Here is a 12,145-nt window from a genome sequence, read left to right as displayed (position 1 = left end):
ATTACTTCCTTACATTTGTCTATAGTTTTATCACCTAAACATGCCTCCCTAGACACAGTGGTTTATCCTTACCCTCGCTTTTTTTAATTTGATAATGGCTTTTAAGTGTCTTAACCTACAGATTTCCCTCTTCATCCCTTTCTTTTTCTTACAATTTACCTGTTGAAATACCTGGGCTGTTTGACCCATGGAGTTTCCTGGGTTTTGCTGACTGAACCCTCATAGGACAGTCCACCATGTTCCTGTGTCCTCTGGATTTCCTGGCGCCTTTTATTACACCAAACACAATGTCTCCTATGTAGGAGCTCATTTTGTAATTTTGTACAAATTTTGTGGCCATTTTGTAATTGAAGTTGACAGGTAAATGGAAACTTTGGCACATGATTCATTCATAATTAAGATCCCACCCCCCATTTTCCAATTTCCAAGCGGCTGATTTCTTTGAAAAAACTTACTTCTAGGAAATCCTTATTTTAAATGAAGTATGTACATTGCAATTCTTACCATCTGAGTCATTTTTCTCTCTTATGCATCTTTAAGAGAGTATACTAAAGCTCAAATCCAAGAACTCCCATTAACCTCTGAGTCATGCTAAAATTAGTTGTTCAACTTTTCAAGTCTGTGTTGACAGTAACAGAAACTTCTTCGTGTTTCTAGTATTTGTTTTCCAGCATTCTTAAACTGTTACGTGCATATATAGCTCGGCAAATTCATGTTGCATTTATGTCAGCCAGGAAGGGAAAGTGTGCAGAAACTGTTGTTTATCTGAATGAGTTGGGAACAGGCTCTTTCGATCAAGTTAGTATTCTAGTTAGCTGAGTTTCATCTGTACCCTTTATGTATGTGGTTAGTTTCCAAAGAATTAGTATCCAACTACATACATGTAAACTACATCTGGAATATAATTTAACTTTTCTTTGATGAGTCAAGATCTCATACTGACTACAGTCACCACCATGAGTGATTTGTAAACCCCTCAGAAGTCACATTTAAAAGTAAATCTGGTATCACCTTTTTTTTTTTGCCTTTTGTAACTTTCTCTTAAAGTAGAAAGCTTGCAGACTTACAATCATGGGATTGAGCCATCTTGAGATCCCTTGAGGGAAGGAAAGAAAGGGACACCAGTGAAACTGAAAGACTGTCAAGGGGCCCACTGCTGGATGTCTGCTCTGGGAGGACGAGGCCACCTGTCCACAGTCAGCAGTGTGACCCCTGGGACAGGTCTACTGAAACCAGAGCCTTGACTGTTCCAGATTTTAGAGGCGGGCTTCCTCTTCATTACCAGCAGGGAAGAAGAGGTGGGAAAAGGGTTGTTCTCTATGTTACCTTGGCAAGAGGCCCGGTTCTCATTTATTCATTTTTTTTTATGTATTCAAAGTGGCTACTATATATCAGGAACTATAAGTGCTGAGTAACTGTAAGTGCTGAGTGGTGAAAGAAACTGAGCCTGATCCTTGCTCTCAGAGGATGAGCCAGACCATAAACAAGCAAGCAAGCAGATCTAAGAGGAGATGAACAATTCTGGATAGGGTGAAGAGCAAAGAGGAGAATGACAGGAGCCCCTGCTGTAGACCAGGGGGCAAGGGCAGGCCTCTCAGGTGGTGACATTTAGGCTGAGATTCAGCAGCTGCCATAGAGAAGCTGAGGAAATGGTGTTCCCAGGCAAGACCATAGCACGTGCCAAGGCCATGAGGCAGGCTTGGTATTTTTGAGAAACTGACAGCAAGCTGCTTTAGTTGAAGCTTAATGAACAATCACCTTTTCAAAAGTCGTTTTTCACCCAGGCAAATACAGACACATAATGGTCCTGTTGGGCAACTGTATCTGTAACCATAAAGTATTTATATTTCCTATGGAAAGCCTTGTCACAGTCACAAGAAACTGGAACATATGTGTGGCATTAGCACCTGTTGATCTGCTTCTTATTTTACTTAAAACTGCAATCCTAGATTCCCTTGATCCTACCCTGGGAGGTTTGGCAAGCACACCCAGCAGAATATCGTTTCATCAACATCATAAAGTGTTTTAAGCAAAAATCATGTTGAATTATCAAAACTTAAATTTTTTTGAATCTTCTTTACCAGCTATTTGGTTTTCATGGATCTCCTTTTCAAGTGACCAGGTAGACTTTAAAATACCTAAAGTTTCTATTTGTTTACATTTCCTCATACTCTTTCTTGAGTAACAGTCCAGAAATGGGAGAACCCTAGGATCACTTTGTTGACCATGACCTATGAACGCCAGCAGGGTCGTCGGGTCTCTGCGTTGAGGATTGTGCTGAGTGTCCTGTCGCCAGGTTCGCTGGTAGCAGAAAGGGAGAGGACCTACCTTTGTTAAGCCTTAGTGTGATGCTCTGTTAAAGGGACAACTTGAAACCCCCACCAAGGCTTTCCAGTGCTCCCTTCTTCCAGTGTGCACACACGTCTGATTCTGTTTTAATGTAAGCGTAGCGCTGGCCCCTCATTCCTTTGCTCATTGCTCAAGATCGACAGCCCTGCGTTGGGAAGGCTCACCCTGTTATTGACCAGGCGGTAGCCCCGTGCCTTGCATTGCTGCGGCAGTTCATTGCACCTGACTGTCGGCAGCCACTGTGGCGCTTGGACACCACACACGATACAATTTTCTCCTCTGTCAGTTTTCCTATCCTCACTGGCCCCCATCTCTCCGTTACCTCTCTGCCCTACTTCTGCTCTCAAATTCTGCTGCTTTTTCCTGGCTTGCTTTTCTTTTCGGAGCTTCTCTTTCCTCACTCACCTGCCCTCTGTGACTTTCCTTCTCCTTGGCTGTGGTCCACCCACCGCCTCTTCTGTATCTCGCCCTATTTTCCACTCTGTTCCTCTTCTTCCCTACCTTCCCACTATTAACCTTTTCCCTTGACTCATCTCCACAAACCGTGTCCCAGCTCCTTTGATGCTAATTGCATTTGACATTGAATTTTGATCAGTTAACGACTAATAGCAGCAGACTTCATTCGTGCATTGTTTAACCTTCATGTTAGGGCCTCGGGTACATCCTGCTTTGGGGATGCCCAGGCCCCTAGTGCCTGGGTGACGTCCTGGTGTGCAGGAGTGGGTGATTAATACATTCTGGTGGAATAAACAAATGAACGAACACATTGCTGGTCAGCTTGATGGTGTCCATTATCCACAATTTCTGCCTCAGAAGAAATTTCTGAATCTCAAAAGCTTCCAGACTCTCCTAGATAGATGAGAATGGACAGCTAGCTAGATGACAGGTATGGAAGATGCTCTGTGTTGTTTGTCACACAGTAGAGTAAGAATCTCTGCACTGTAGGGGAGAGAATTCTGTTAGTAAGTCTGGGGTCTGGTCCTGGCTTGTCCGTTCTTGCAGCCTTGCATGAGAGAGCGATAACCTCTCTCAACATGAGTTCACTGATCTGACAGTGAGCCACCTTACCAGAGTGTGTGAGGAGAGCACTTTATGAGTTACGAAACACCAGACAAATAGAGCATCATTCTGTTGCCTGAATTAGCCATAATACAATTAGTAATTTAACATTGGAACCTCCACATTACAAATATATGATTTACTTTTAAATCCATCTGTTGAAGGAATGTGTCTCATCCTCAAGTGATAAGGGCTGGCATGTGCTTGAGACCAAAGAGAATAATTTATTGAAAAGCTTCCCTTCTATAGGAATTTAGGATTAAAAGTAGACAAATAACAAGGAAAATAACTGTGCGCTTCTAATAGCAGATGTTTACACAAAGCAATGTGACAGTAGTGCATCTGTGTCTGACATTTGCTGTGCTCCTCTGATTGGCAAGTGAACGAGAAGACGGCTGAATTCTGAGCCTCCTTCAGTGTCGCCACTTGTCCTACCTTAGCAAGCCCCAACTGTCTGCTTTCTCTTAAATAAGCTTCGTGCATCTACCTCTCCGTTCTCCTTTTCTTCCTACAGGCCATGCAGGATGCGTTGGCAGACCTTCCGGAATGGTATGGAATAAAAGGCATGCAGGCCCACTGGATCGGGGACTGTGTGGGCTGCCATCTGGACTTCACATTAAAGGTGATGGAGCAATGACATCTCTAGCAATTAATGCTCACAAAGCCCCTTCTGCATTTTTAGAACTCCTTGAATAGACCAGCAACTTGGGACTCTACAACAATGCTGTCCAGTAGAAAGATATTGTGAGTTACATACGTAATTTCAAATTTTCTAGTAGCCACATTTTTTAAAAGTGCAAAGAAACAGGTGAAATTAATTTTAATAACGTTTTATTTAATCCATCCTATCCAAAATATTAGCATTTTAAGATGCGATCAATAAAAAGTATTTAGGTAATAGTTTACATTCTTGTTTTAGTATGAAGTCTTTGAAATCTGTTATATTTTGTGGTTTCGGCACACCCTAGCCACATTTCAAGTGCTCCATTGCTGCTGGCTACCATATTGGACAGCGCAGATAAAGACGATCTTCTGGGGGTCCACGAACTCCTTGAAGTTCTGGGCAGAGTGTTTGTGTGAGCATTTTCCCAAGCAGTGGGTCCATAACTCTCGTTGTGTTCTCAGGGGGTTCATGTCACAAATCAGGTTAAAAGCCACTGGAGCCGAGGCTAACTGTGACACCGTTTCAGAACAAGGCAGACGTAACGCTGTGGAGGACTGTGTGCTGACCCAGGGTTCAAAAGAGGTGACCTGCTGCAGAAACTGCTGAAAGGTCGCTACTGCAGACCCACCTGCTCTAGAAGTTGCCCCTCAAACTCAACTCTTTGTCTCTACCGACTAGACAGTTGTTCTATTGTGATTGCCTACCTGGGTCTTCTTTATTATCCTTCTGATTTCTCCTTCTCTAATCAAGACTTCTGCACCCTATTCATGTAGCTCCAAATCCTTCCCTCACCTTAATCTCAGTTGTAACCTTTAGGAGGAGGAAACAGCAGCCAAGAGACAAAGTTGACCTACCTTTCTAGACCTTTTCCTACTGACAGCCATATCTGGTGTCTACTGAGCACCTGCCACTTGTCACTGAGCTCACGATTCCCTGTGCCATCTCCTCACAAAAGTGATCCACCTCACCCCAACTGCAGACGTGGGAAGCCCCACAACTGCACATGTGGGAAGCCCCCCAACTGCACACGTGGGAAGCCCCCCAACTGAAGACATGGGAAGCCCCCCAACTGCAGACGTGGGAAGCCCCCCAACTGCACACGTGGGAAGCCCCCCAACTGAAGACATGGGAAGCCCCCCAACTGCAGACGTGGGAAGCCCCCCAACTGCAGACTTGGGAAGCACCCCAACTGCACACGTGGGAAGCACCCCAACTGCACACGGGGGAAGACCCCCATAAGGGAGTATGCACTTTGAGAACCTTGGAAAACAGATCCCAAACTGAGCTTTCCTCCTCCCAATTTTCCGAGGAGGTGGTGAGATTTCTGAAATTCAGTCCAGCTGTGCCTTTTGTTCAGACTCTCCAGGCCATCTCTTTTGGGGTCCCGTGCATTAGACTGCGTCTGGTCCCCATGTCGAAGGCCTTTTGCTTCTCAACCAGGGTGAAGGATGTGGTTCTCTGAGTCACTCGGCTGCTGTACCTGGAGTGTCTTCTATGTTCTCTCCCTTGCCCAAGATTTTATTATGAAAGTGTTTTTATCTTCATTCCTGGACCGCCTGAGAGTGAGATGTCCCAGGGGAAGGAATGCTCTCAGTCCTGTAGGTGCAGGGCCGTGTGGCTGTGCTCTGTGGCCCCAAGTCTGGCTCCATAGGTGACACCTGATTGTCACTCAGGCCATAGTGTGGACTGTTTTTTAGCTCTCGGCCCTGAGTACCTCACACATCATTGGCCCTCTGAATGCGTTTGATGAATGTGTGAAGAAGGGGGCATCTGTCTTCTCTGTGTCCTCTGTGTCTGTCACATAATTGGCACTCAGTTGATGGCTAATATACGTCTCTTCCTTGAAAGGCTTTTAACCAGCCCTAGGAATACTCAATCGTGAGCTCAGCCCAGGCTGTCCTTTCTTTCCTCTTCAAAATGGTATTAGCCTCAATGACTGTTTTTCTGGTTGGAAAAGTGGATGCCATTTTTTTTTCCTGAGGAAGATTCACCCTGAGCTAACATCTGTGCCAATCTTCTATTTTTTTAGATATGAGTCGCCAACAAGTGGTGTAGGTCCATGCCCAGGAACTACACCCGGGCTGCCGCAGCAGAGCACACCAAACTTAACCACTAGGCCACGGGGCCAGCCACAAGATGCCATTGTTTTCTACTATCCCTTAAATCCTTAAGGAAAGTATAGGCCTTTTCTCAGGACAGAAACACTATAACGTTGACAGTTGTTTTTGATATGTGAACAAAAGAGCCAGGAAAACAGGGAAGGCATCTTTCTGATCATGCTTTGACCACCTTTGATTCGGGCCACCAAGCATGCCTGCCCTGGGCCCTAGGGAGGGCTTCCCAAAGAGGAACTCCAGTCCTCTTCTCCCGTCCTTCTCTGCCCCTGCCGGGACGTCCCTGGGGCTGTGGTCAGAAGCTGTCCCCACTGTTTGGGATTGAGGAGAGGAGGAAGAAGGGAGTATGGCTGGGAGCACAACAGCCCAGAGGGACAACTGAGAGATGAAATGACCCTGCTTTCCCCCTGCCAGGTTGATGGGCAAGTCACGGGGGAAAAGCTGACCGCCTACACAGCCACCCCAGAGGCCATTTACGGCACTTCCCATGTCGCCATCTCTCCCAGCCACCGACTCCTCCACGGGCACAGCTCTCTGAAGGATGCCTTTCGGAAGGCACTTGTCCCCGGCAGAGGTGAGCTGGCAAGTGAAGGCTAAGACAGGAGGATTATGCCTCAAGTCTGGACAGCACTTCACAGAGTTTGTGTTCCTTTCATGTATGTCATCTCATGCGATTTGTTCTTCACCTTGGCCTGACTTTTTTTTTTTTTAACATGAGGATTAAAAAGAGTTTTGAAAATGTTGTTACCCCTGGTTTCACTTTGAGTTACTACTTTATCTGCTTCTTGAGTTTCTGACTGAAAGCTCAACTCTTTTCCTTTAAATATATTCTGTATTTGAAGTTCTTTTCTAATAGGAGTAGAATCTTCTGCTTAATTTATAATTCCATCATCAAATAAAACTATGCTGACAGGGATGGGAAGGAAGCCTGTGAGAACTGGAGGAAACATTTTCGACAACTTAAATTTTATTATTTTTAAAGAATTCACACAGTAATCTGAGCAAATGAACAGAGTCCTGCTCAATACGGGTCTTGAATGGATGGATCAAGCTGACCTGGAATTGGCATAGCGACTGTTACTGGTCATGGGGATTTGGGGAGTACCTGTGCATTAGTCAGGATTCTGTGGTTGCAAGCAACAGAATCCATCTCTGGCTAACCCGGAGGAAAAGGGGGACGTGTTGGAAGGCTGTGGGAAGCATTCTGACTTTAAGAACAGCTGAAGAACCAGTCTGGTAGAGGACTTGGACCAGGCAGCCATAGAGGTTTTGGCCGCAGGAACTAACAGGCAGTCTCTTGAGTGCCACTGACAGCAAATCTACCCTCACCTCACCCTCAGTGCTCAGAGCACTTGGTTTGAGATTCCTGTGGCAGGGAAAGGTATCTGACCGACATAACTGCGGCCCCTGACCTTTTTCTTGGCCAAGGGAAGGCTAGGCACCTTCCCTGATAGACCACCAAGACTGTAACCAGTGAGGAAGGGGTAGCTCTCCAAAACAAACTCAGCAGCTCCTGCTAGAAGAAGAGGATATGGCTCCTGGGCAGGCGAAAGGAAGTCCCCTATCGATTAGAAGTAGGTCTCAGAGAAATGTAAACATTTCTATAAAAATCTCATCCCCATTCTCTTTTCATAGCCTATAAACTTCAACCCAAAGCACACAGTCTGAATTATTAGGGTCTCTTTGAATTATTTGACTAACAAAAATGTTTTGGATGGTGATGTAACATTTTTGAAAAATTGCTATTCTTAAAATAATCAGAATGAAAGATTTCTAGATATAAGATTGGAAAGATAGATAACATCATCCCAACTTACCTCTACTTAAGACTTCTAGTTGTTTACTTACAGCATTACAGCCAAGGTTCAAATCGGTGAATGCTTCCTAAGAGCCTGCTGCTTGCTCAGCACTCAGGGATGCGTAGATGACTGTTGACAGTCCCGCCCTCTGGGGGTCATGACAGGGAGCCGATGCATGTGTAATTCACTCTAGCACAAGACAGACGTCACTTGGTTTCATCTCTTTAGTTGTTATATATTGAAATAGAGAAAAGACTCTTTCGAGTTAAAATTTCAGTGTGTGCTTATAAAGTCCAATGTAGCTCTCTTTCTGTTTTATTTTCTACTTGCTCAGAAGAAAAATTGGATTCCTTTCAACTGTTTACTTTAAAGAGAAAACTGATAGTTTTTACTCTCATGAGCATTTTAGATTTTTTGAGGGCTGATGACTGAATAATGTCTAAAATTGAAAAACTAAAAAATGTAAACATCTAGCCCTTAGATTTTTTCTTATGGTTAATTTGGGGACACAAATGAGGTAATATTGATACAGTATTAATGAGCTAATAAGTTATAAAAGATGGAATTCTTGACTTGAAAGGCACTATCTAAATTCAAAACATTTTCATATGTAAGAAATTACTTTAGCATACGCAAAGAGCAATGTTTTCACGATCATTTGGGTATCGGCACATCTGACTGGGCCTGATCATTTCATTTTGGCACTGAATGGCTCGTTATTTTGTTCTCCCCTCTTTTTAGTAATCTCTGAAATAATTCCAAATGGCACATTACACTTAGCTCTAAATTTTCCAATTCTAATTTTCAGAGTGGAAATATTCTTTTTTCAGATGTCAATTTATTCAGTCTCTAGATTAATTTGCACATCAAGTCTGTGGATTTTGACACATGGCATTAGTCACATAAGGCCAGTACAGTGCTTTGAGTGTAATGCAGTTTTCCCAAGAGGTGAATTAAAATTACCATCTGAATATGGATTTATGTCTCTTTTGGCCTTTGAGATTACAGTTTAAACTGAACATTATATCACTGTTGCCATTTACCGTTGCCATTTACCATTGCCCACTGGCTCAAATCAGGCCAGCAGGTTGGTTTTTCCTCAAATGTCAGGTTTTTTGTTTTTGTTTTTACTTAATTTTTTTTGTTGAGTTCATAATAGTTTACATCATTGTGAAATTTCAGTTGTACATTATTTCTTGTCCGTCAGCATATAAGTGCTCCCCTTCACCCCGCTGTGCCCACTCCCCACCCCCCTGCCCCTGGTAACCACTGAACTCTTCTCTTTGTGTGTTTGTTTATCTTTTGCATATGAGTGAAATCATATGGTGTTTGTCTTTCTCAGTCTGGCTTATTTCGCCTTGCATAATACCCTCCAGGTCCATCCATGTTGTTGCAAATGGGATGATTTTGTCTTTTTTTTTTATGGCTGAGTAGTACTCCATTGTATATATATACACCACATCTTCTTTATCCAATCATCGGTCAGTGGACACTTGGATTGTTTCCATGTTTTGGCTATTGTGAATAGTGCTACAACGAACATAGGGGTACATATGTTCCTTTGGATTGTTGATTTCAAGTTGTTTGGGTAGATACCCAGTAGTGGGGTAGCTGGGTCATATGGTAGTTCTATTTTTAGTTTTTTGAGGAATCTCCATACTGTTTGCCATAGTGGCTGCACCAGTTTGCATTCCCACCAGCAGTGTATGAGGGTTCTCTTTTCTCCACACCATCTCCAGCATTTGTTATTTTTAGTCTTAGTGATTATAGCCATTTTAACAGGCGTAAGGTGGTATCTTAGTGTAGTTTTGATTTGCATTTCCCTGATGATTAGTGATGTTGAACATCTTTTCATGTGTTTATTGGCCATCTGTATATCTTCTTTGGAAAAATGTCTGTTCATATCCTCTGCCCATTTTTTGATCGCGCTCTTTGGTTTTTTGATGTTTAGTTGTGTGAGTTCCTTATATATTATAGAGATTAACCCCTTGTTGGGTATACAGTTTGCAAATATGTTCTCCCAATGGTGGGTTGTCTTTTTGTTTTGACCCTAGTTTCTTTTGCCTTGCAGAAGCTCTTTAGTCTGAGGAAGTCTCACTTGTTTATTTTTTCTTTTGTTTCCCTTGTCTGAGAAGACATGGTTTTCAAAAAGATCCTTTAAGTTCTATGTCAAAGAGTGTACTACCAGTATTATCTTCCAGGAGTTTTATCGTTTCAGGACTTGTCGTTTTGAGTTTATTTTTGTGTATGGCATGAGATAATGGTCTACTTTCATTCTTTTGCAAGTGATTGGCCAGATTTCCCAATACCATTTATTGAAGAGAATGTCTTTTCTCCATTGTGTGTTCGTGGCACATTTATTGAAGATTAGCTGTCCGTAGATGTGCAGTTTTGTTTCTGGTCTCTCAGTTCTGTTCCATTGATCTGTGTGCCTGTTTTTGTACCAGTCCCATGCTGGTTTGATTACTATGGCTTTGTAGTACATTTTGAAGCCAGGGATTGTTCCAATGTCAGGTTTTGAGGGTGACTGGTGTTAAAGCAGTGACCACTGAAAGTCGTGACAGTCTACAGTTGTGACTGAATTTATCACTTGCAAGAGTTTAAATTTTCAAACATGAATTCCTGCAGTTGCTAAGTTGATTTCTGCATATCGGCTCCGAGCTGGCGCAAGATGACCAAGGTTCTGATCCCAGATACATCCTATGACTTAAGGAAGACCACTTCACCTTTGTAAGCTTAGCTTCTCAGCAGAGCAGGTGGTGAGGCTGTTGGGCAGGGTGGTTGCGGAGGGCCTTGTGGGTACCGAAGGAGCCCTGAGGGGCTCTGAGGAGAAGGGTGGTCCGCGTGGACGGGGTGATGCTCGAGCGGCAGAGTCGGGGCAGGAGAACCAGCCTTCCCCATTAATTAAGAAAAGAGATAGTGAAGACAGCAGAACAGCAGTCGTCAGAGTGGAGGGGCAGGAACAGCTCTGAGAATTACTTGGAAGCAGCAAGGGCCGAGGCTCCTGGGATGACTCCCTGATTACTGGCTTGGCCGACTGGGTTGCTGACATTATTGACTAAATGTACTGTTTTTTCCTCAGCATCCTCTAATTTGGCACAGATTCCTTTAAGAGAGCAAAAAGTAAGATGCTTCCCTTTAGAGTTCTTGAAATCGAGTTTATTTCCATAATCATTGACATTGCCTCCTTTTCTCAGCTGACCACCCCTGACTTAAGTCATGTTATGTAAGCTCTGACTTGATAGGAACTAGAAACCATAAAAAGCATTAATAGGGAGATATCAGCAGAGTTCTAGAAGCTGTTCTTTCTTTTCCTGGAGTCTTTTCTTACATTGATAATATTAAAATATTCAAACCCTGGGACTTGGAACCACCCGTTTCAGCTCTGAGTCACCAATGGTCTACACAATGCATTTGTGCCAAAAGGGTAAATGAGGTCTCCTAAAGAGTGGCTTAGAACCCTGCTGTTATCAACCCATTAGAGAGCAAGAGCCCCATCTCCCTGGAAGCTCCAGAACATTAAATAATTAATAGCTCACTATTCTTTGGCCCTGTCTCCATAGTATCAGCACGGGGGTGAGACAAAAGGCTGAGGAAGAGAATAGCTTGTTCTTTCACCCAAGATGTTAATCGATGTTATATGGAGGGAAAAGTTCCTGTGCTCAGATAACCTGGAATAAAACAAAAATAAACAGGTTTCTTGCTTCTGGACTTGGTAGTGCCTTCGCTGTGCTGACCTGCACTGTGTCTGTCTGAAAGAGGAAGCCAGGCAGCACTTTTCACTCTTCCTTGACCTCAAAACCCTGCTTCACACAGTATTTCTGGGACGGAGTTGCACGGAATACAGCCTTGCTGAACACTGAACGAAAGCCATTTGTCTGTTTTTCCTGAGGGCGTGAAGGACCTGCCTTTCTTGCAGTGAGGGCTCTGAGGGCAGAGGGCACCTTCATGCCCAGAATGTTTCCTTTGTAATTACTGAAGTGTCTGCTGTTATCTAACCCTTGTAGGAACTGCTTCAGTCACTTCCGATTTCTCCATGGCCCCCTTGCACGCCTGCTTCACGTCACCAGCACATGACTGACAGGAAAATGGAGAAGACTGGCCCTGGGCAAGAACTTCAGATTTTAGTTTTGTTTTTTCTTTTGACCAGGGACAGCCTA

At 43.7% G+C, this 12,145-nt stretch overlaps 1 protein-coding gene across 4 annotated transcripts in view; it reads left to right on the top strand.

Annotated features, from left to right (window-relative positions):
- Positions 1–12,145, top strand: part of LARS2 (leucyl-tRNA synthetase 2, mitochondrial) — a 165,808-nt gene that overhangs the window by 91,652 nt on the left and 62,011 nt on the right. For all 4 annotated transcript variants that reach the window (XM_070237846.1, XM_001500836.5, XM_023620580.2 and 1 more), the window contains exons 8-9: positions 3,923–4,030; positions 6,601–6,760. In XM_070237846.1, the coding sequence (XP_070093947.1) occupies positions 3,923–4,030; positions 6,601–6,760 (268 nt within the window). The remainder of the gene's footprint in view (positions 1–3,922; positions 4,031–6,600; positions 6,761–12,145) is intronic.

The sequence above is a fragment of the Equus caballus genome, chromosome 16 (assembly GCF_041296265.1).
Source record: "Equus caballus isolate H_3958 breed thoroughbred chromosome 16, TB-T2T, whole genome shotgun sequence".
NCBI lineage: Eukaryota > Metazoa > Chordata > Mammalia > Perissodactyla > Equidae > Equus > Equus caballus.
The sequence above is the reverse complement of the archived record's forward strand: the minus strand, read 5'-3'. Positions and strand labels throughout refer to the sequence as shown.